Here is a 25,186-nt window from a genome sequence, read left to right as displayed (position 1 = left end):
AAGCTGCTGTAGAACTAAAAAGCCAGAATGTCGATCTATCAAAGCGGTAACTCCAACTTGCACCCACTCCACACCATCCATATCATCACCTTATGTGGGGAATCACAGATGTATCAAGCCTTGGAGGAGATAAAGTGGAGAAGTGGCCCAAAGCAGCCAATCTATAATTTTACAGACTGTTCTGGATAGATGATTACTTAACGTTGATTGATTACTATGGGCAACTTCTCCACTTTATCTCACTCGAAGGTTTGACACATCTCCCCTATTGTTAGATGCAAATTCCACATCATATGCAGGTCGTATTGTTGGTCCAATGCCTCATTAAGTAACTTTATATTGGAGTGCCCATTTTATTATCCACTACCTGTAGCTACATGTGCATGCACACAGTACTGACTCACTTTTTTAGCACACACAATCCTCCAGCGCCACCACCTGGCCATAACTTTTAGTACACCTAACCTTACTGTGCATCTACCTCAAACCAGGCTCATGCTATGAATAAACTCACTCCCTTACAGTCTGTAAAGATGTATTTATTGTGTTAAGCCAAACAGCAGTGCAGCAATGGAGACAGAGTTTAAAGTAATAAGAAACAGACAGAAGTATCTGTACTCACATTGCAGCTTGCAGTATACGATAGAAAGCCCACTGGTGTGTTGGCTTCGACCTGTACTAGTTGCATCCAGTGTTCCGCTCTAAACAGTTGCCACACAGACACTAATGTGCACAGTGACATGCTCCTAATAATTCAAAAACCGTGCCGGATCGGCACAATATAGGTGCTATATCGTGCCTTGTATGGGCACGATATCGTACCTGATATTGTTCTGCACGCTCCCCAGGTCTTCCTGCATGTTCATTTGATCTGGGATGCGATGTACGATCCCATTCAGATGAAGGAGGGGGGAGCCGAAATATTGTGCGGTCTGCGGGGACCGCACGATTGCTGGCGGTGACAGCACGATAGACGGATCGGCAGTCGCCCTACACGGTGCATGGGCACCTAATGCTGGCCATACACCTGCGTGACCGGCATACGTTCCGATTCAGCGTCCGACTCCCTGGAGCTCCCTGGCAGTCCCGGCAGCATGTTCTTTGTATTTCTTAGCACAGGATCTGTCGTATGATCGATCCTGTGTCTCACAGGCTCATTAGGGAAACAGTCATTGAAATGACTTGAATTGCTGCACGATGGATTCGCATGAACAAAATAAACGGCACGATCTGCACACGATACAATGGAACATATGGGCTGCACATCTGATCATAAGATCCGATTATAGGAGCTGCGGGAGCGCACATCGGATCTTGTCTTACTAAAATAATACACGATTTTCACAAGATCCATCTTATGACTCATCGAAAATCGGGCAATCGGCCCGAAATCTTGCAGGTGTGTGGCCAGCATAAGTCATTACATCATTGTGTGAGGGTAAACACACAGACATGTTCACACACCTATTGTGTATAGTGCTGTGCACAGGCGATGCAGGAAGTGGCTGATGCCGTGTACATGAAAGACCTTTAGAAAGCCTCAGCGGCAGAGACAGCCTTGACAGGCGGCTTCAAGAGACCGCTCAGACACAGTGAGTGACAGACCGCACAATCAGAGGAGAGGGAGAGCACAGGGTCCCCAACAACTGATGGAGTTTATGCATTTGTTGAGAAGAGATTGGGAGATGTCAGAATTGTTGGGGGGGGGACACATTAAAGGGGGGGTATGTATTTTGGGGTCCGCAGAGATGCAACGGTGGCATATATACCGTGCTTCCCCGATTTTTGTTAAAAAAAAACACCATAGGGCTTATTTTCGGGGTAGGTCTTATATTAATTATCATTGACTGCAGTGCCCCTTATGCAGGCCCCCTTGTAGAAGTGCCCCTTATGCAGGCCCCCTTGTAGAAGTGCCCCTTATGCAGGGCACCCCCTTGCAGGCCCCCTTGTAGAAGTGCCCCTTATGCAGGGCACCCCCTTGCAGGCCCCCTTGTAGAAGTGCCCCTTATGCAGGCCACCCCCTTGCAGGCCCCCTTGTTGAAGTGCTCCTTATGCAGGCCCCCCCCTTGCAGGCCCCCTTGTAGAAGTGCCCCTTATGCAGCCCCCCCCTTGCAGGCCCCCTTGTAGAAGTGCCCCTTATGCAGGCCATCCCCTTGCAGGCCCCCTTGTAGAAGTGCCCCTTATGCAGCCCCCCCCTTGCAGGCCCCCTTGTAGAAGTGACCCTTATGCAGGCTCCCCCCTTGCAGGCCCCCTTGTAGAAGTGCCCCTTATGCAGGCCCCCCCCTTGCAGGCCCCCCTGTAGCAGTGTCCCTTATTGCAGTGCACTTACCTGACTCGCCGCCGTCCGGGATGTCGCTCTCACTTGCGCGCTGACTGGATCTAACATGATCCAGCAGGCGCGGCCGCACAGGATACTCAGCGCGCTGGTGACATCATGACGTCACCCGCGCACTACATGACTGGGAACGCTGGTCTCTGCAACGTTCCCAGTTCAAAATGAGATTCAGGTAGGTCTTATTTTCGGGGTAGGGATTAATTTGGACCGGGTTACAAAATTAAGGGTAGGGCTTATTTTCGGGGTAGGTCTTATTATCGGGGAAACACGGTATATACAGGAGCGGTCGATGGATGAATGTCGGGGAGAGGGGAGACTAATGACAGATATGGGGGGGGAAGAGAATCAGAGAGAGAGGAAGAGAGGAAGAAAAGAGGAAGAGAATGAACGGAAGAAGAGGCGTTGAGGGGAAGTGACAGCTTAGTAAGTAAAAGAGACAGAGAGGGAGACTGCTCCTAGCCAGGGCGATGCAGAAAAGGAGGTGAGCTAACTATATCTGTACAATGCTGTTTGCTATGAGACAACAGAGAGCTACGCTGCACTGCCCGATACTAGAGCAGCTATCAGTGTGCAGTGTCCTTATCGGTGCATGGAACTGCAGGATCACATACTGTGACTGCAGGGGTCAGGCAGATATCCTGCCATGTATCCCACCCCTATAGTTACTGAGTGCATGTCAGTCAGGCATACATTACAGGCTATGGTCTACATGGAAAGATCCTAGCAGAAGGGACAGTGGGTCACAGTCTCAGGGAGGGGAACACAGGCGGGAACGTATCCTCCATTCTAAGACAGGGCAATGTGATTTCTTTGCGTTTAGAACTTGTTTGCTATTTATTAGTATCAATGGGCCGGAATCAGGGACGGACGCCAAGGACATCGCAGCTGAGAATTTGTACGCAGCTGCTATACGAATATATGCAAATGTCGCAGTCGCCGGGGGATGTATTGAGACTCCCAACTGCGTATTTGGGAAATCCAAGCATCTGCGTAAAATTCTGCAGCATCTGCATACAAAGACGCAGCACCTGTCGCAGATCATTCCATTGTTGCAGCACTGAGTGAGTCTATGGTGCTGCAAAATGGCCGGTGGGAATTGAGAAACTAGAGCCATATTCCTTGCGTACGGGATCGCAGTTGCAGGGTGACATGCCCCAGAAACGGGCGTGAGTTGTGACACGCCTGCGTTCTGTGCTGTCACTCCCCGTTACGTCCTCCAAATGCTTCCTGACTGCCAATCACACTGCGAGTAAAAAGGTCACTGCGAGCAACTACGGTAATGTACCTTGACGCCTGCACATCGCTACTCAGACGCAATCGCTCCATTGCCTGTAAACTGCTTTAAAATAAACAAGCTGGATGGTAAAGAAGGATAATGCAGGGGTTCTCAAACTAGTATGCTCTAGGGCAGGGGCGTTTCTAGAGAGGAGGGGGCCTGTGTGAACCGCACACCCTGCACCCATTATAAATACGCCCCTGCACTGGGGGGTAAGTTTGCTGAAGTGCGAGGTGTTAGACATGGAGATGTTGCTTTGTACTGTAAGTCACTGGTCACATATTGGTTTATGTACTGTGTAAGGCGCTCCGGAACACTTGTGGCGCCATATAAATAAATGATAATAATAATAATGTTGCCCATAGGAACCAATCAGATTGTACTTAACATTTATCTAGCACCTTCTAGCAGATAATAGCAGATAATAGCTAGAATCTGATTGGTTGCTATGGGCAACATCTCCACTTTTCTAAAAACTCTCACTTTAGAAAATGTACCCCCCTGGGACCCTACCTGACAATAAAACATTTTTTTTACAGTACCCCAGCAAGTTACGGCAGAGCAGTGCCCCTGTATATTTAAGTATCACACTTTTTTATGATTTTATATTTATGTATATTTTATGACCATCACACCTATATACAGTATTGTATACCCATCACCCCTATATGCAGCATTATATGCCATACATGCTGACATTTCACTCCCTCCTTCCGGGAGGGAGCTGTCGGGCTTTCTCAGCGGAGGGCGGGTCTCGCCAAAAAGGGGGCGTGGCCCACCGGTGACAAGCATTTTGGGGCGGAGCATGGGGACGTGGCATCATGATTGCGGCGGGCCACGATGTCGCAATTCAGCGCAAATTGCGTCAACGGCCCATCCGCTGCCGGGACTTTTATAGTAAGTGCAGGGGGGTGCGGACGGGTCGCTGGTGCTCGGGAGGCTTGCCTGCCTTCCCGGGAAGTCTGGAGCGGCACCCGATTTTCGGGAGGCTCCCGACCAAATTGGGAGGGTAGGCAAGTATGTTATATGCCCATCATCCCACTTATATTTTTTATGGCAATCACACCTTTCCACATCATCTTCCTTACATATTTTCTTATTTTTTTATGCCCATCACCCACTTACCCACCATTCCACTTATATTATTTGCCCATCACCTACCTCCCAAGTATTTAGAAGACATGAAAGGGACTTTTGCGTGCTCTGAAGGCGTGCCCCCAATAAAGGGGGAGTTGTTTCACTTCCTGATTTCGTCACGCTTGGGGCATGCTAGGTATGACCCAGTCCCTCTCTTGTGAATAGATGCAGGTCGGTCACTGCTGGGTGCACTGCTGGCTGTGGCTTGGGGTGGCAGGCCAGTCCCCACTGGGTGCACTAATTAGGTGGCAAGTCCAGGAACAGTGGGCCTGATTCAGAGCCGGTCGCTATTTGCGCTCGCTCGTCCAGAAAAAGGGGCTGGCTATTTAAATTGACCGTTCGCTCTTTGCGGTCTGTTGACGCCTCTATGTCTGAACGAACGAACAAAACATGCGGTTGTTTTTTTGTAAAAAACGCCCCCTGGCCGCTCGCATCATACGTCATCTCCGCTATTTATTAGATTAATCGAGTACATCGAAAGGCGAATGAACTGCTCGCTATTCTTGTGGTTGCATTTTCCTACCGCAATCATGCGAGCAGTTCTGGCTAAAAGACACCCAACTGACGTGGTCGATGACGCTGCTTTGTTAATTATGCACACCCATAAAACGCCCTTTTTGACCGTTTGGCACGCCTGCGTTTGGATCTCCACTCCCCGTTTTCAAGCACCTTCCCCTGTTACCACCCACAAATGCCTCCCTCTGTCACTCAAATTAGCAGGCATTCGCTATTTTGTGAGCACACGAATTTCAACCGCACTGACTGGTTCGCGCATGCGTACTAAAACCCATACGCATGCGGAGATGTGCGAACATCGCTCGGAGCGAACGAGCGGCCGCTTACGAGCGGCTCTGAATCAGGCCCAGAGTATCTTGTATCAGGTGGAAGGGGTCATGTTGGAGGGTAGGTTGCTGTGGCTGGGGGTGGCAAGTCAGTCTCCACTGGGTGTACTGCTGTCTGTGGCTGGGGGCGCCAGGGCGGGCAGGTTGGTCCCCAATGGGTTCACTGCTGGCTGCTGCTGGGGTCGCCGGCTTGATCCCCACTGAGTGCACCGCTCTCTGTGGCTGGTCGGTCCCCGCTGGGTGCACTGCTGGCTGTGGCTGGGGGTGGCTGGTCGGTCCCCGCTGGGTTTACCACTGGCTGTGGTTGGGGCAGCAGGTCAGTCCCCGCTGGGTTCACCACTGGCTGGGGGTGGCTGGTTGGTTCCCGCTGGGTGCACTGCTGGCTGTGGCTGGGGCAGCAGGTCGGTCCCCGCTGGGTGCACTGCTGGCTGTGGTGCAGTGTCGCAGGCTCTTAACCAGGTAGAAATAGGAAAAGGACAACACAGAGTTAACAGCAGGTACAGGTTGATAGTATTCCCAGTTGCAACCAGGAGCTTTAAGGTTATGCTGGTCATTGTGGTGCGTCAGGTGTATCCAGGGGCGCCGAGAGGGGGGGGAGCGGGTACAGGCTACCGGGGCCCGGGATTCCTGAGGGGCACGGCGGGGGCCCGGGTCCGGTGCCGCTCCCCCTCCCTCACAGCAGCTCAGCACACAGCGTATGCTGAGCTGCAGTGGAGACTGCTCATGGTTGCTGAGCAGCAGCCACAGCAGTCCCTATGCCTGTGGGGTGGAGCGATCACACTGTTCGCGCCCCCCCTGGCTTTGAGCAGGGCTGAGGGGGCCCAGAGCGCCCCCCTCCCCAGCGCGCAGTGGCGCTGCAAATATTTTTTTTCCCGGGAAGGGGGCGTGGCCATGCCTCCCACGATTAGGCCACGCCCCCTATTACCCGGGCCCGCCGCAGCTCTCAGCGGGCCTGTGTGTATCACACTGTATCATACCTCCCAACTGTCCTGCTTCCAGCAGGACAGTCCCATTTTTCTGGGACTGTCCCGCCCGCAGGCCGCAGTGTCCCGTGGTGGGGGGGAAGTTGGGAAAGCACAAACCGCAGCTCTGCATAGGGTGTGCAGGAGGAGAACAGATGCCGTGTGCCCCTTTTTTCTTAAGCCATACCCCCTTTTCGGATGCGCGCACCTTCGTCACGTGACCTGTCCCTCTTTCCCAACTTTAAATGTTGGGAGGTATGCTGTGTGCTGGCTTATGCCATACTTTCCTACTTTTGAAAAATCATGTCAGGGAGAGTGTGAAAGCATTCAATATGTTTGCAGCGTTAAAGTGGGCGTGTCCTGCTACATCTGAGAGGTGCCATAAAACTGACTTACATCAAATGTAAATGAGCCCCAAAGCAGTCAGTACGATCTATTTGTCGATGAAAACACACTAATACCTTACAAAAAATGCATGTAGCCATAGGGATCATTGTGCCTTATAACCAATGCAGGGAAATTATACAAATGATCCCATTCAAATGTATATATCTCTGTTTTTTTTTTTATTGCAACAGCCTCACAATGGGGGTAAGGTGCAATCAGGGAGATTGGTAGACTTTCAGGGAGACAGGGAGATTGCTGCTATTTCAGGGAGTCTCCGTGACAATAAGGGAGAGTTGGCAAGTATGGCTTATGCAAAGTGGTGCCAGTCAGATCTCCAATATAGTATGTGGTGGTGATATAGTGGGACTGAGGGTCTATTCACTGCAGCACAGCTGGAGTTACTCAGGGGCACATTCGTAGTGAACGGAGAAGGTAAGATGCGGCAGGGAGCAGAAGGCACATGTTGGAGGTTGCGTCTCCATGGAGAGTCGCTGGGTCCTAGTGCCTGGCACCTATCTGCCGATAAACAGGCATACCGCTAGTGATTCCTGCATTGCTGCGACCTACACTTTGAGAACCGCCAGGCAGGATAATGAAAACTGTAATGATGTTCCTGGCTATAATATCTTCACAACGCCTGTACGCCGGTGTTTATGTTGCTGTGTCCAATGTAGCTGCTTCAAACCCCTTAAGTGTTTGTTTTGTCAAATTCATATATAGAATATTATAGTAACCCCCGACTTCTGGCAGGTCTGTCTTTAGTCTTTCATTGTACCCAACGCTCCTGTGACTAGGGGGGGGTATTCATGAAAGCTTGGAGAGAGATAAAGTGGATGGATGTGAAATACAAACCAATCAGCTCCTAACTGTCAATTTTCAAACACAGGGGTCTATTTACTAAGCCTTGGATGGAGATAAAGTGAACAGAGATAAAGTACCAGCCAACAAGCTCCTAACTGTCATTTTTCAAAGGCAGCCTGTGACATGGCACTTAGGAGCTGATTGGCTGGTACTTTATCTCTCACAATTTTATCTCTATCCAAGTTTTCATGAATACCCCCTAGTTCTTTTGTCGATGTCCCTTTTTTGAGTTTATTTTATACATTCTATAAAAACACCCATTCACCTTCTGGCTCCTACATACATAATAACGTCACTCTGCCAGACTCAAGGCGGGCTGGTTATCCAGTCAAAACGCCAAGTAAATGTATTATGAACAGTGAGGCCACACACTAGCACTGCCATTTTGGGCTGGTCCAATTATTTAGGGCCACACCGAAAAAATGAATAAGATTGCATGCAGTCCGGCATGTAGGTTCAATTTCAAGCATAGCAGGAAAGCTGGTTTTACCACCATGACTGATCCAATCTGACAGATAGAGTCTGGTAAGTTCACTCATGATACAATGGTTAGCAACAACCCATGATCACTGTGTGCTGCCAGTATTATAGGTGTGTCTTGCTTTACATTGTTCTCTGTGTTTGTGCCCTATGACCTATATACATGTATGTAAATGGCAAACGGGTGATTCTGTGCACACTTACACCATCATTCCCTTTTTACTTCTTGAAATGTAGTTAGGTGCGTGGAATCTTCTTTTACCACTACCCAGCTGAATATTTGTCACTATGGCTCACACGCCCATTATACACTTGAGCCAACCAGCTGTCACTCACCCACACACAACTGTCAGTGTGACGAAGGCCTCCATCTGGCTGAGTGGAGCACGCGATCATCAGATATTGTACACTCCAGTCCCATTAACCCCTTCAGATATTGCATAACTTAGAGAAGTGCAGCATACTTGCCTACTTTTGAACAAGCATTTCAGGGAGAGTGTGAAAACAGCACCTATGAGTGCGGCGGTAAAGTGGGCGTGTACTGCTACATCCGAGAGGCGTGTCATAAAATGTACTTCCATCCAAATGTAAACGAGCCCCAAAGCAGTTAGTAAGATCTATTTGTTGATGAACACACACTGATACCTTTCAGAAAATGCATAAGGTTCATTGGAGCGGCTTCAGAGCCGCTCGCTAGGATGCGATCGCTCATAGCTGGCTGATTTTCGCAAACTGCACATGCGTCTACGTCACAGTGCGCGTGCACGAAGCAGTGCGAGAGATCGGGAAGTGTTTGCTCGCCCAGCATAGACAGCCCAGCAGAGTGAGTGACAGGAGAAGCCATATGTGGGTGGTGAGAGGGGCTGGCCGCTAGAGGCGGGGGAGTGGAGGTGCGAATGCAGGTGTACCTGAGTGTCTCAACGCCGTTTAAGAGGCGTGCATAATTAACAGACAGCGTCATTGTACACGTCACCTGGTTGTGTTTCACACTGAAGTGATCGCAGTGCTTGCGGAAGGGTATGTTCAACCTCAAGCGCTGCGATTGCATCCGATGCTGCTCGATCTACCAGTGGTTTCATGCACTTCCTGGAGATGACGTGCGCAAGTGGGCGTCTTATAACAGGCTGGTGGGCGTCAGCATACTCAAAGTAATCGCACGCCAAGACATAGTGGGCGTGCTTATGCCTTGCTGTGCGATCGCCTGCCTTGCTGGGTGTGTGCCGGATTTGCATACGCTGGGTGCAAAAGAACGCATCTAGCGAGCGGGTCTGAATGAGCTCCATTGTGCCTTATGTAACCCCCGTATAACCTCTAAAGGGGATACTAACTGCAATGTAAGCTATTGTACACTCCCTTACACTACTGCTAAGTATTGTACCTCCTATTATTGTTCCAGAGCCTCCACCCAAGATGAACAGATAGGGGAAGCTATATTCCCTGGAGGCTTGCTTGGGTAAACCTCTTAAACCTTAAGGTGAATTCCACTGTAATTTTAAAGTGTAGGGTGTGGTTGAATAATCTCAATAAAGATGGAGTAGTTCTAATAATATACTGTACCTGTTCTCTATCCTTTGCTAATTCCACCACCTTTGGACACCTTACATTTCTCCCCAGGTAAGTAATACAACCTCACATGCCGTTCAACCTTTCCCTTATCTGAATTAATAGGCAAAGCTGTATACAGTTTCACCTCGCTATATTTAAACACTTACATCCAGGTTACAATGGACAAGTTTAACTGAACAAAGTGCCACTATAACTCATACAAGACATTACTATATATAGACATATATGTATCTGTTAGTACATAGCATACACCCAGGGTCACCGAGGGGAGGGGGGGCAAATTACCTTGGCCTGGGCTTGCTGGAGGGGCCCAGGTCCGGTACCGCTCCCCCCCCCTCTCTTTCATCACAGTAACCCAGCACACGCCATTTTCAGGTGTTCTATGCATGAGCAGTAGCCTCTGGGCACTAGAGTGTGCCCCGAGTCTACTAATGCTCTGGTGGCTGGCCAGCCGCGTCAGTCGGCTGCCAGCCACCAGGGAGAGAGATGGGGGCCCTGCACGAGGAGTGAACACGGGCCCCCTCCTCTCTTAAAACGCCCCAGGCTAGTCCCCAACTGTCGCTGGGCCTGTGGTTTAGGGGACACTGAGAGCGATCTGGCAGTATAAGATCAGTAACATGCGCAGATCTCTGAATCAGACCAGTAGCCCGCACACGCTGCACAGCTTTATTATTGCACTGCGATTTAGATGTCAGGGTGGACACGCCCCTCCCAAATCTACATCTCTCTGCACATGTTACATCTACCCCCCCTGCAGTACAGCATAGTCTTACCAAGGTGCACAGTTACTGGCTCTTTCTGTTTTACTCCCAGCTCACAATCAGCCCCATAACTGTCATTTTTCAAACACAGCCTGTTACATAACAGTTAGGAGCTGATTGCCTGGTACTTTATCTCCGTTCACTTTATCTCTATCCAAGGCTTAGTAAATAGACCCCATAGTCTGTAAGGGAAGCAATCGGGAAGCCGATTGCCTATATACCGGCAGCCGGCTTCCCGACTGTCCTATCCCGGCATGGGTGAAATGCCGGGCGTCTAGATGTAGACGCCCGCATTTCCCCGACGCCGGGAGACCGGCGCCCGGCATCACGATCGTAGTGATGCCGGGCGTCGCGTGCGGACAGCTGCGGGGGGGGGAGGGTTAGGTTTAGGGCTCCCGGGGGGGACTTAGGGTTAGGCACCCCCCCGGAAGGGTTAGGGTTAGGCTAGGGGGAGGGAGGGTTAGGGTTAGGCACCCTCGGGGGGGGACTTAGGGTTAGGCACCCCCCCGAGGGACTTAGGTTTAGGGTAGCGGGGAAGGGGGTATTTAGGGTTAGGCACTTAGAGGGGGGATTAGGGTTAGGCACTTAGGGGGGAAGTTAGGGTTAGGCACCCCTAAGGAGGGTTAGGGGGGTTAGGTTAGTGGATACTTACCTATCCACGATCGGGATTTCCAGCGCTGTCGGGCTTCCGCTGCGTCGCACTCTGCTCCTGTCGGGCTGCCGCTGACGGGAATCGAACCGCCGCCCATGCGGCCGGCGGTATTTCATACCCATTCCATCTGTAACACGGCTGTTATGAGCTGATTGGTTGGTACTGTATCTCCGTCCACTTTATTATAGACCCCATAACTGGAAAATGGCACCGACATACATATAGAAGAATCATACTTACCGACTTTTGTGAAATCCTTTCCGGGAGCAGCCAGAGAGGAGCATCGGGGTACGGGGACAGACTATAGCCGTCGTTAGGCCCTGCCCCCTTTATAGGAAAAACCCACAATTTTCCGTGGGGAAGGGGCGTTGCTAAATGACGCCATTCACGTAATTTAGCCCCACCCCCTTCCTACGGACCCACAAATTTCTCTGAAAATCTCCCCATCCTGCCCTTTTCACTAGGAAGTGGGCGGTATGCGGGAGATCTGCTGCATAACAGTGGGTTTCGTTCTGATTGAAATGAAATAGTTATACCACATAACCAAATGAGTGAGTACAAATTAACACACTTTATTTACAAACAACAAACAAACAACATACAAAGTATACAGTATACTCAACTTTTGTCTATATATTCAGATGACAACACCGGTGATTCTTTATCTTCAACATATGATGTAGTTCATGTTCATCTGGGGAGCCCTCGTTTCACAATGCCCAGGTCTTCCACTTTACATTGCAGGCACCCTACTGCAGTCTCAGGTCCATGCACAAGCCAAAGAGCCTTTGTCTAGGTCTTGATTTATATACCAAGGTCTGGGTATTGGCTTTCCGAATATTAAGCCCATATTAGTTACATACTGGGTATCAAGCACTGATTGGTTACAGCATAGCATGGACCATTCTTATCTCTTGCACATGCTCTGTAAGCACTAAGATATACTCAGACAAAGAAATACAGTTATGAAGTATAATCCTAAAATGTCTGGAATTATACTTTGTTTCAAAGCCCCTTTGTGTAGAATCTGGACATCACTATCAGTAACCCATAATGCTTAGCATCTCTGCACATCTTACAATGTTCATTCTATTGGAACGTGGCTCACTGTCTACTGATAACACCATATAAAGTATGAATGGCTCATTATACATCTCTATTAGTGACATGTACAAGTTGGCCCCTCAATATATGTCTTGTGTGACCCTAAAGGTGATCTGACCAGTTTATGCATAGACTGCATGAATACAATCTCTTTTCAAACCTTAATAGGGCCCAGCGAGGGCATATTTGTTACAATGTATATGCCTATGTACAAATTAATTATTTAACCCACTGGTTACTTCTGCTTACTCTTTTGGGGTGCGGGGGTTACCCAAAAAATCGGGAGCCTCCCATGACTCTTGAGAGAGTAGGCAAGTATGAGAAGAATACAGGTACAGGAAACATGGCATACTGTTTACTGCATAAACACATTGAAATTCAATGTAACAGTCAGTGGCATTACTACGGTTGGTGTCACCCAGTGCTGTGGCTCATGGTGTCACCCCCTATGGACCTCCTCCCATATCAGACCATGCAGAATCCTTAGTAATACTTTCTGTATTGATGTTACTGGTAATTCATGATTACTGTGTATCACTGAATGTAATAGCAACAGTAGTATCATAAACACCTGGCAAACGTAAAATTATAACTTTTCTATTTATATTTCCATGTGGTTAAAGTGAAAATTCAGTAAGAAAACATTAGAATTTGAAGTAAAAATGTTTAAGAACTACATCAAAATGATATTCATCCTAACATTAAGCTTTACCGTTACATGAGATACAGTAATGGATTAAGGGCTTGATTCAGACCCGGTCGCGAGCGCTGAGCGCTCGCAACCAGGTCGATGGTGGCCCTGTCGTGCGCGAGACCCTGCTAGCGACGGGCACTCCATCGCTCTGGGTCTCGCAACAAAGGGGGCGAGCTGTTGATGTTGAGTGACAGTTCGCCCCCTTTGGTGGGCGGACTGGGGGGTGACTGCCCAAATGGAGGCGTTCCCATGAGAACGCCTGTCGTTTGGGGGCGGCCCCACTGACATCACAAGTGCTGTCAGTGGAGAGCTTCCGCCTCTGTTAGAGCCGAAAGCTCTCTGGGGCTTGCGTCCACGAGACCCTACCCCAACTGTCTCGTCGCAAGCCCGATGGTCGCGATGGCCTTGACCATCGCGACCATCATCATGGCCGCTCGCTGTAGCTGTGGGTGGTAACCCACAGCTATGCGAGCGGCCAGAGGGCCGTTCTAAAAAAAAAAAGCCCGGCCCAGATTCAGAGCGAGCGGTCTGTCAGAGCGAGCGGCTCTGAATCAGGCCCTAGGTTTGTATTATCAATAACGGCAAAAAAACATTGTAGAAGTTGTAGACAAATGCATATCTCAAACTTCCCCTCCCCTCTCCTCTCCTACCTCCCCTCCCCTTCCTCCTTCCCCTCCCGTCTCCTCCCTCCCCTCCCCTCTCCTCCCTCCCTCCCCTCCCCTTCCTGCTTCCACTCCCCTCTCCTCACTCCCTCCCCTCTCCTCTCCTCTCCTACCTCCCCTCTCCTCCCATCTCCTCTCCTCCACTCCCTTCTCCTACCTCCCCTCTCCTCTCCTCCACTCCCCTCTCCTACCTCCCCTCTCCTCCCCCTCCCCTCTCCTCCACTCCCCTCTCCTACCTCTCCTCCCCCATCCCCTCTCCTCTCCTCCCTCCCCTTCCCTCTCTTCTCCTCTCCTATCCTCCCCTCCCCTCACCTACTTCCTCTCTCCTCCCGACCTCTCCTCTCCTCCACTCCCCTCTCATATCTCCCCTCTCCTCCCCCCCCTCCCCTCTCCTCTACTCTCCTATCCTCCCCTCCCCTCTCCTCTCCTACCTCCCCTCTCCTCCCCACCTCTCCTCTCCTTCCTCCCCTCACCTCCCCTCTCCCCCCTCCTCTCTCCTCTCCCCTCCTCCCTCCCCTCTCCCCTCCTCCACTCCCCTCTCCTACCTCCCCTCTCCTCCCCTCTCCTCCCCCCCTCTCCACTCCTCTCCTCCCTCCCCTCCCCTCTCCTCTCCTCCCCCCTCTCCTCTACTCTCCTCCCCTCCCCTCTCCTACCTCCTCTCCTACCTCCCCTCCCCTTTCCTCCCCCCCTCTCCTCTCCTCCACTCCCCTCTCCTACCTCCCCTCTCCTCCCTCCCCCCCCCCTCCCCTCTCCTCTCCTCCCCTCTCCTTCCTCCTTCCCCTCCCCTCTCCTCCCTCCCTCCCCTCCCCTCTCCTCCATTCCCCTCTCCTCTCCTACCTCCCCTCTCCTCTCCTCCCCTCTCTTACCTCCCCTCTCCTACCTCCCCTCTCCTCCCCCCTCTCCTCCCTCCCCTTTCCTCCCTTCCCTCCCCTCTCCTACCCCCTCTCCTCCCCCCCTCCCCTCTCCTCTCCTTCCTCCCCTCTCCTCCCCCCCCTCCCCTATCCTCTCCTCCCCCTCCCCTCTCCTCCCTCCCCTCCCCTCTACTCTCATCCATTCCCCTTTCCTCTGCTCTCCTACCTCCCCTCTCCTCTCCTCCCCTCTCCTACCTCCCCTCTCCTCCCCCCTCTTCTCTCCCCCCTCTCCTCTCCTACCTCCCCTCTCCTACCTCCCCTCTCCTCTCCTCTCCTCCCTCCCCTGTCCTCCCCCCCTCCCCTCTCCTATCCTATCTTCCCCCTCCCCTCTCCTCCCTCCCTCCCCTCCCCTCTCCGCTCATCCATTCCCCTCTCCTCTCCTACCTCCCCTCTCCTCCCCTCTCCTCCCCTCTCCTCCCCCCTCTCCTCTCCTACCTACCCCCTCCTACCTCCCCTCTCCTCCCCTCTCCTCTCCTCCCTCCCTCCCAAGGAGCTTGTATACACACAGTGGGCTTATGCCCAGTCACAGAGTTTGTATACACACACAGTGGGCCCAGTAAAGTCACAGAGTCTGAGTTATATGCCCAGTCACGGAGCTTGTATGTAGCCCAGTCACGGAGCACACACAGTGAAGAAGTGACGGAGGTTTATAATATATGTATCACAGAGGGCTAATGCCAGCGGCAAGAAGTTTGAACTACTACTAGTACATTAGTACTACTAACTCGTCCTCTCCTCTCAGCGAAATGGCACCAAGTCCCGGGCGAACATCACCTGGGTCTCGCGAGACTCTGAGTCTCGTGAGAATCCGACGTTCAGCCTCGAGGTGGAATCCAAGTCAGACGGGAACACCCGAACTAGCGTTCGGGTGGACTTGGATTCCACCTGTTCGGAACAGTTCGGAGCGGTTCGTATTCCTCGGAAACCGAACCGCTCATCTCTACTCTTCACATGAGGCCCAGACACTTCCCACAGCGATTTTCATATCATATACAGATATTGTTATTGCTTTCATGGCGACTAACAAAGGCGGCTCCAGATAGGGGAGACACACCAACTGTCCTTCCAAATACTGCCAAGCATCGCCGTCCGGGACTCACTGGCAGTTGTGTGGCTCCCCTATCTGAATTTTGTACTGTGCTGCAGCCTCACCTCTGGAGCCTGCACTGGTGACTAAACTTTCCCACATTTCATTTTATGCACATTTGTAAATGCAATGTAATCTAAAAGGGGTTTTGCAAGACACATTGGGGTAAGGGAGGAACCTGTGATCTTACAATCTAAAATATGCAGATATAGCTTTAAATGTGCATTAATCAACTGACACAGCCTCAGCCTGTAGCTTTCATGCATGTGAATGAGCCCTTGCTTTATCACCTCTTTCTCCTCCTTTCTGTGGTTGGCAATTGTATATGTGCAATGTAGCTGCTCTTTGGAGTTGTGCAGTGTGGTTTGTGGAAGCTGAAAAATGGTCTCTATACAGCAGGATTAGGAATGTTGTCTGTACAATGTGATTGGCAATGCTGTCTGAACAATGTGATTGGCAATGCTGTCTGTGCTATGTGATTGGCAATGCTATCTGTACAATGTGATTGGCAATGCTATTTGTACAATGCGATTGGCAATGCTGTCTGTACAATGTGATTGGCAATGCTGTCTGTACAATGTGTTTGGCAATGCTGTCTGTGCAATGTGATTGGCATTGCTGTCTGTGTTTTGCATTGTTGTTTAAATAACATGGCTGGCAACAGTGAATGCGCAAACTGTCCTGTGCAATGTTCTCTGTGCTTTGTACATTAAAGTATGGACAATGGGCTTCTTTCACTTTGACAGTACAGTATGTACAATGGGTTTGTGTAGTCTGGCTGACAACTGGATCTGTGCAATCAAACATGGAACAATTTCAAAGTGAGTCATGTGACACAGACGGTCTTGGTGACTGAGTATACAGAAATTACAGACTAATGAGGATAGCAACATAATTAACGTTATCAAAACAGGCTACAAATTACAACTTGCTGAGAAATATGGAGGTTTGAGGTACAGTAAGCTGGAACCACAGACTTCAGATGTCACATCCAGTCTGACAGCTGCAGCACAAACCTTTCACTTCTTTCTCTGTAGATAGGCCGTTTCTGCCTGAGAGAGAAGAAGACAGGAAGGAAGAGGAACAAAGGGACGAAGATCAGCACCTGCAGAAAAAAATTGAGGACTAAGGAGAAAACATATGTAGATAAGAGAAGATACAGGACGTGAGTGTGAGTATGAGTGCTACCGGGGAACTAGAAGACCCCCAGCTAGGAGAAACTGACCAGAGAGATGGTGGCTCTCAAACCCAGGTGAGTACTGAAAGCTCTTCTACAAGGTCAGGAGAACATAATTGAGTAGGACTCCAGTCATCTGAGGCTGGTCTCATTTGTGCTGTCTTCTCTGGCCAGGACCGGTTTTCTCGACGATCCTCAGAACCTGAAGAATTAGAGAGTGTTTTTTTGGATAATGCCAGTGCATCTACAGGTGTCGTGTCGGAAAGACCAAGGGCTTGGAGATCTGCCCCTCCGTCTCCGTCCTGTGAAAGGAGAGGTGATATGGTCCCACAAAAATTGTACTTTTTACCTAAAACTCCTTCCTTACCTGCTTTATTATTATTATTATTATTAATCATTATTACTAGCTGGGATCCCTGGCGTTGCCCGGGTTGAAGACTGGACCCTGAAGTACACCTGCAGCCTTTATTTGTTTAAATTGTCCTCGCCTATAGTCCCATTCAGTTGATCCTGAAAAGGACCCCACTGTTTGCTAACATGCATGCAAACAGTGGCATAACTACCATGGGTGCAAGGGGTGCGGCTGCTATGGTGCTCGAGCTGCCTCTGTGGCCCACCACTCCCCCCTGCACCAAGTCATGCGCACAAGGTGGGCCGGTCCACTCAGGACCGTCGAGGGGGGCTCGGGTTCCAGCGATGTTGATTTGGTGCCGGCACACCAGCTGATTACAACTGGCGCATTGGCAGGCAGTCATGAAGAGACAGCACCGCCGGTTGCAAGGCAATCGGAGCTCGTGGACCAGCACTAGATTCAAATTATGCCGATCCTGTCTGTCCATGTCTGCTGCTGCCTGCCGGTGTGCCTGGTGTAGTTAGTTGGTGGCCCGGCCTCAAATACACACCTGCTGGCTGCTGATGGCACACGGGGGAGACGAGAGGCTGCTGGAAGGACACGGGGACGTGAGTTGCTGGGGGTCATAATGTGGAGGGGGCACTACCATTGTGTGGATTAATGTGTTATAATCTGTAAAGGGCAATACTGTGTGGTATAATGTGTAAGAGGCACTACTGCTGCGTGACATAATGTATAAAAGGGGTACTACTGTGTGGCATATTATTATTATTAATATTATTAATAATAATAAATTTATTCCCAATGGTGACAATTCTCCAAGGTGTCTTCCATCCTGGTCAATACAGTGCATTTTGTGGATCTCCTTGCAGGAACACAGATGGATATATGCCATTTGTCAAATGCCATATTGTTGGAACACTGGTGTTTCTGTGAGGAGATGCACAAACCATGCACGATTGTTGCCTACTCTCTGGCAATGTCCGGGAGACTCCTGACTTAGGTAGAGACCACATCACTTCGGAGATAGCAGGCAATTCTTCCAAGACCTGTTGACTACCACGTGGAGGGCCGCCATAAAATGCTAACCATCTAACGCTTTTTAATGTGATTGCCCCAACCACTATCATACACAAAAGTCGAGTCTATCCACCCTCTTTTTTCTGACCTTGGTTCCAGATCCCCAGGAAGCAAGGTAGAAAGAGAGGGCAAGCATGTTGAAGGTTTGAGAGCCAAATAAATGAGGCCACCTTTCAAGAGTACTCTCTATTCTAGCGGTTGGGATTCTAGCACTCAGAATACCGAGCGCTTGCAGGGTTAGGATCAGGCTACAGGAGAATAGGGTTAGGCTGTGGGAAAGTTGGGTTAGGAGTAGGGAAAGATTAGTGGTTAGGGTTAGGCTACTTAATTTCAGAAATCAGGATTCTGACCGCCGGCGTCCCTGTACTCAACCCGTTTCAAACATATAGTTTGCATGTGAATATTATAATGTGATAGCATGCAGACTATGAAATCAAAAGGCACTAATGATATCACTGAGGCATGAGGCACCTTGTGCCTCATGGCTCAGGGATGTCACTTGTTTTATTGGTCCACACCCAAAATTTGCTGCCTCAGTTTAGCAACAGTTACACTTTAGGACAGGGGGTGGCCAAACTCGGTCCTCGAGATCTACCAAAAGTTCACGGTTTCCAGGTCTCCTCACAGAATCGCAAGTGAAAATAATTAGCTCCGCCTGTGGATCTTTCAAAATGTGCCAGTGAGTAATGACTAAACCTGTGCACCTGCTGGGTGACCTGGAATGTGAACTGTTGGGAGATCTCGAGGACTGAGTTTGGCCATACCTGCTTTAGGAGAATAAAAACTGTTCCAAGTATTTTAGATAACAGGTTTAACTCAGCAATACACAGGCTTTATATAAAATCATGTTCTGTCCTCTGATTGCTTCCTCTTTCCAACAAGCCATGGAACTTATCTACAGTCTAATAAGGTTCTGATTTGGAAACCACAGCTAAAGGAATGTTATCACACATTAACAGCAAACAGCAATAAACTAATAGTTCCCATGATGATACAACACTGAACGAGCCATCTGTTACAGAAAGTGCTTGCTATGTATAGCATGTCTATACAGTATATATTAATGCTGAGTATAAACCTTCACCATTGTCCATGGTCCTTTCACTTGTCCCTAGGAAATCAGCTTAGACATCTTCCTCTCATACGTACTAAATATGACAAATCTGAGCTGCTATTTACAGTGCTCCTCAAATACAACTTTGTCATAAAAGTAATTCTGCATATTTACGTAACTGAAATATAATTTTATTTACGGTACATTTATTTTCAAATTCTGTTTCTGATGTTCATTAATGATTTATGAGGGTATATTATTATGTTTGTGATGTAACAGTGCCATCTTGTGGCCCATCTAGCCTATTGCATGATGTGACCATATAAGGGAGAGTCAGCATTGGGTGAGAGCTGTGGATGGTGGGATTTCTGGAGGCCTGTAGATAGAGGAGGGGTAGTGGTAAACCTTCTCGGCGGCTGTGCAATAACATGCTAAAGCTGCAGTAGGCATCTTGTGTAAATACACGCCTCCTGGCGGCTTCTCCGATCTCCTGCTGCGCCTGAAAGACACAGCATCGGATCACCTGCGTGATCAGGTTACTCCGCATGACCGCTGTTCTCACGCAGCATAGTCCGTGAAGCTATGTAGGATGCAGCCACTCGCTTCAGCGCACACAGTAAATGGGGCCGTCACATCCTTGTTTTACGGGATGCTGCCCAATGCCTCCTCCGCTCTGCCCCCAAACGGCTGACTGACAGGCTGCGGCGTCTGGGCACTGGCAGCGAGCGAGCTCACAGAAGTACATCGGCACATGCAGCAGTACAGATCCTGTGCATTATGCAGATCTTCAAACATCGGCCCATAGATAATGGTTATTTTACAGAGACCATTTCATAGAGCTGGAAGTGTTTAACTAAATTGTACACTTGAGAAAGCCAGAGCCTATTGCAACAAATCAAAGGCCTGATTCAGCCCCGCTCGCAAGCGCATTTCGCTCACAAGCGGGTCGATGGTGGCCCAGTGCGCACACGCGCGGCGTGCACAACGCGCGTACGCGACTGAGACCTTCACTCGCTCCGGGACTCGCAGCAAAATGGGGCGGCTGTCGATGTTGATCGACAACTCACCCTGTTTTGTAGGCGGGTAGGGGGGGTGGCTGAACAAAAGGAGGCGTTCTTGCCGTTTGTGGGCGTCCCTACTGACATCACTCGTGACGTCAGTAGTGGACTTCCGGCTCTATTAGAGCTGGAAGTCCATTCGGTATTGCAAGTGCTGAGACCCTTCCTTAGTGCCTCCTCGCAATGCCGATGGTCGCAATAATTTCGACCATCTCCTGTCTGCTCGCACTAGCTGTGGGTGGGCACTCACAGCTTAGCGAGAGGACAGGAAAAAAATAAATAAAATACTCTCCGCCCTGATTCAGAGCGTGCGCTGGCAAATAGCGAGCGGCTCTGAATCAGGCCCCAAGGCCACTTTTCATTTGACTGTACAGTGTGAACTAGTCCTCAAGGAGACATGAAGCCCATCCATAATGTTTCATGCCTCAATGGTGTCACTAGCTTTGAATGAATTGTTAGGCTTACATGAATACTGGTTAATCCCACAATGCGAGGCCTCCACTGCATGTCTGTGAAGAGTGCATTGTAATGAGCTCGCTTTCTTCCCCCAGATCTCTCGGGCTCCGTCCTTTCACTTCACACTGAAGAGTTTCTTGAGCTTCTCTCCACGGCTCAGACCAGGCGCCTGGAAGAGCAGAGGGCGCAGCTGCCTGAGCTGGTTATCCCGCCCAAACGTCACTTTTCAGTGCCTTCTTACCGCCAGTTTTCTCTCCCATCTGATGAAAGAGGAATTGTCACAGAATTACAGCGTCGCAGGGGGGGCTCTTGGGCCAGCCGGAGCCGCAGGAGGAAGCCCCCCACAATAAAGGTTCCAGCCCAGGAGGAACTGTATAGCACCATCTTAGGGCATCAGGTAAGGGCATCCTCATCCCAGGTGTGTCATAGACGACAAAGTAATTTTGCCAAGGCATGGCGACCTATAGTTATGGACCTTATTTATGAAGCGCCTTGCTTGTGCAATGGTGGGTCTCGATGGTCCACCCAACACACATCAAGGTGGACATCTTCTTAGTGCTAGAAGTGCCCCTATGTGCGTGGAGAAATCCAATCTCCTGTCACTTTAGACTCCTTTCTTTCATAAACCTTTTCTTTCCCTCTTCAAAAATTTGTTGGCTTAATTAAACCATGACGGGGAGATCAGAACGGTGCAGAGCACTTGACACTATTGGGCGCAAAGCTTTAATTAGATTGCTGGGCGCGCACCTGGAAATGCGACTCTCTGCTGAAGTCTAATAGGTGTCCTTTCTGAAATCTCAAGTATGTGCACTGAGTGGCCACTCCGTATTGTGTAAGAAACCTTCTCCCTCCACCCAATTCCCTCCCACGACCTATGAAGCCTTCTAATACTTCAGACGTGCCATCATCTGGTTCGGCAAGTGCTTTGACTGACTCATGTACATTGAGGTGCCTGGTGATACCAAGGCTAGTTTTGCTCCAGGCAATGGTTGATCTCCCCATGGTAGCTGCGGCCAAGTCTACATCCACCAAGTGAATCAGGCCCCTTATCTGATATCAGTAATATTGTCTGTGAATCATTATAAATTGTTACATTTGGTAAATGAGTGCATACTTTGGAAATAAACAATACAGTGTAATGTACTTTTGTTGATGCTAACTACTATTCATTTCCAGGCTGAACGAATGGATGACCAGCGCAGTTCACCTCCAATTCCTCAGGCCGCAGCTGATCTATTTGAGATCTTATTCCGTCTCCAGGGAAATCGTCTGGATGAACAAAGAGTGGAATTTCCTACCCCGCTTGGGGGCACCTGTTCTTAGGAAAAGGTGGGGGGGGAAGAGTTTGGTCCACCCTTTTGTAACAATGATAACCATGAGTCCTGCTGTCTCCTACCTATCTACTGTGAAGGTGCCACCACAAATGAAGGACAGAAAGCATTTTCCATTAGTCTACCTATAAGTTTACTCAGAAGAAGATAGTGGACCATACATGAAAGCCGGGAGAGAGGTGGACTTTTTTGTTTTTATTGTTTGCTTTTAGAAGACAAGGTGGGGAGAATATATATATTTTTTTAACGATGAGGGTAAAACAAAAAGTTTATTTTACCATAACTGCTCCCTCTTGGCAAATTGTCGGTGGAGTTGAGATGTTCTTCACTTTAAACTTTCACAGTACATTTGTGAGAAGGTTTCATCTTCTGGAACTCATCTCTTACAGAAGACCTACTGTAGGGTGAAGAGATGAGATAGACTATTTTATTTTATCTCAAAGCAGTTGCCAAAAGACAACATGGCACACACCTGTAAGTGACCTTCATTTTCTTTTTATCACAGCTAAGCCTTCAATAGAGCCGTCCCTCACTTGAAAAAGCATTCCCACCCTTGGCCTGTTGGACAGCTCTGTGCGATATTGGGAGGTGGATTGTCATGATGATGTAGTATATCCCAATATGTGTAGTTTTGATGTCATTGTCTCATTTTTGCATATTTTTAGCAATAAGTGGCCTGGCTTAGGCAGGATACAGCACCCAACGCTGCAACCAGCTGTGTGAATCGCCAACTCTGCCTGTTTGCACGATGCCCAGTTTACAATACATTACTCACCTGGTGAAAATAATGAAAATTGTTTATTAGGAAAGGCTAGTGAACAGAGTGGTAATAAATTCTGCATTCTTACATAAGATAATGATCTTCTGATGCTTATGTACTGGGATTTGACCTATATAAGTTTTGTATTATTGAAACGCTTTTGTGTTCATGGCAGATACTGTATGTGTCCGGAAAACATTGCCCGACCAAGATTTTTCAATTAGTGTCATGAATGTTTAAGTTGAATCAGACTATGGTTAAGAGGGCCTGATTCAGAGATGGACGCAATGACGATTTTTACGCAGATCGAGCGATTGTTTGCCATTGCGCAGGCGTATAAGCAGCACTGCAAATACGGCGGAATTGCATTGCGGGTTTAAGCGAACAGAGGATCTATTCGCAAAGTAAGTGACAGGTTTTCAGCGTTTGGGGGAGGTGACGCGGGGTGGTTAGAATAGTGCAAGCGTGTCTGAGCGTTTAAACGCTGTTTCATAGGCATGCAAAAATCACCACTTGTGGCTCCCTACGCAACATGAGATCCTTCTGCGTGTCAGGAGAGCTGCAGTGTTTGTGGCTGGTCAGACCTGCCGCGAGGGCAGCTCGATGTGCGTCGATGTTACCGATATTTACGCAGGTAAGCGACGCAGATGAGAAGGCAGCAGTGGGCGTCCCTATGCTCAGGTGATATTTGGAACTATTAGCATATTTTTGCAACTGTGTTTCGTACGAAATCGCAGTTGCAATCGCATTAGCGTCCAGCTGTGAATCAGGCCAGTCAGTCAGAGGACAGTGTCTCTTGTGTGTCCAGGTAGCTACAGCATAGATAGATAGAACAACCCATAATATATCTCTATCAGATCATTATACTGGCAGCACATATTAATGACCGCTGGCTGTTGTCGATCTGATGCGGGAAGATTGTGGTAGCGCACACACCTTTATATAGAATAGAGGCCCTGATTCAGAGTCGGACACTCTGACAGAGCGCTCGCTCTGAATCAGGGCCGTCCTTCTTGATTTTTAGAGCGGCCTCCTGGCCGCTTGCATAGCTGTGGGTGACCACCCACAGCTATAGCGAGCGGCCAGGAAGATGGTCGCGGTGGTCAAAACCATCGTGACCATCGGGCTTGCGATGAGACCCTTGTGGTAGGGTCTCATTGCTGCAAGCCCTATAGTGCTTTCGGCTCAAACAGAGCCGAAAGCACTCCCACTGACATCACTTGTGATGTCAGTGGGGCCGGCCCCAGACGGTAGGCGTTCCCATGGGAACGCCTCCGTCTGGGCAGCCACGCCCCCGGCATGCCCACCAAAGGGGGCGTGCTGTCAGTCAACATCGACAGCACGCCCCCTTTGGTACGAGACCCGGAGCGACGGTTTGCCCGTTGCTATCCGGGTCTCGCCCGGCTCCGTCGTGCGCATGTGCACTGGGCCACCATCGACCCGCTTGCGAGCGCTCAGCATAACTTGTCAGTGCTCCACGAATAATTGAACTAATTTCTGCCATTGTAATTTTTTTTTAATTTGAGTTTAGTTATGTTACAGCTCGACCCCTAATATTTTATTCTCTTCTCTTGGGTATCTAAGTAGAATGGGGCTTGGAAGCCCTACACATGATGCAATATTACATAACGGTTATTAATGACACATCGAGATATGAGGAAGAACGTTTCAGCAACGCCTTTATGAAATCATTGCATTGGGTCAGTGTTTCAGGCTGTAAAACGTCTTACTGTGTTTATTCTATCACAGACAGGAGAGCCATTAACAAACTCCCTATGTCATGTCAATTGTTCCAACGCCCCAGAGTTCTGAACACAAGAGAGGTTGTATGTAATCGTCACAAAGAGCTGAAGACTGGTGTCCATTTCCCTGCAGAGGTTTAATAACTATTTTAGTAGTAATTAAGATAAGAGGAAAGTGTTTCAGTATATGTTGTAGGTCCCACACATCCTGGTTTGTGACATGGGTCATTTTATACTTCTCCAAATGGAAGCTCTAAAGATGGGTCTTTAAGTACATACAACTGAGATAGTTATAGAAGGTCACACTGACTGCAGATTGTGTGCTGTCTGCAACCATATAACAGTGAGTAATTATGCATTCTATTTTATTTCATTCCCTACTGTTTTTACTTTCTACTAAATGCCACTAATTAGGATAACTTGGACTATGCTAATAATTTAACAATTCAAAACGATTGC

At 49.2% G+C, this 25,186-nt stretch overlaps 1 protein-coding gene across 2 annotated transcripts; it reads left to right on the top strand.

Annotated features, from left to right (window-relative positions):
* Nucleotides 1-1,510: 1,510 nt before the first annotated feature.
* Nucleotides 1,511-24,278, top strand: GPSM3 (G protein signaling modulator 3). Of its 2 annotated transcripts, none has more exons than XM_088446560.1 (5): nucleotides 1,511-1,592; nucleotides 16,755-16,969; nucleotides 17,069-17,210; nucleotides 20,990-21,291; nucleotides 22,071-24,278. In XM_088446560.1, the coding sequence occupies exons 2-5, from the start codon at nucleotides 16,895-16,897 to the stop codon at nucleotides 22,215-22,217; spliced, it is 666 nt and encodes a 221-aa protein (XP_088302686.1). In that variant the 5' UTR covers nucleotides 1,511-1,592; nucleotides 16,755-16,894; the 3' UTR covers nucleotides 22,218-24,278. The 2 variants fall into 2 exon arrangements, with proteins under 2 accessions (XP_088302686.1, XP_088302685.1); XM_088446559.1 differs by lacking the exon at nucleotides 1,511-1,592 and adding an exon at nucleotides 2,765-2,816.
* The last annotated feature ends 908 nt before the right edge of the window (nucleotides 24,279-25,186 follow it).

This window comes from Taudactylus pleione, unplaced genomic scaffold (assembly GCF_031769625.1).
Source record: "Taudactylus pleione unplaced genomic scaffold, aTauple2 ptg000400l, whole genome shotgun sequence".
In the NCBI taxonomy this organism is placed as follows: Eukaryota; Metazoa; Chordata; class Amphibia; order Anura; family Myobatrachidae; genus Taudactylus; species Taudactylus pleione.
Note: the sequence above shows the minus strand (reverse complement) of the source record. Positions and strands in the feature narration are given on the sequence as shown.

What these genes read in the sequence shown, in the direction of transcription:
- GPSM3 (XM_088446560.1), top strand. Translation starts at nt 16,895, where the DNA reads ATGAGTGCTACCGGGGAACTAGAAGACCCCCAGCTAGGAGAAACTGAC. An exon ending in ATGGTGGCTCTCAAACCCAG is followed by an intron (nt 16,970 to 17,068) that starts GTGAGTACTGAA and finishes TTCTCTGGCCAG; the next exon opens with GACCGGTTTTCTCGACGATC. An exon ending in GCACCATCTTAGGGCATCAG is followed by an intron (nt 21,292 to 22,070) that starts GTAAGGGCATCC and finishes ATTCATTTCCAG; the next exon opens with GCTGAACGAATGGATGACCA.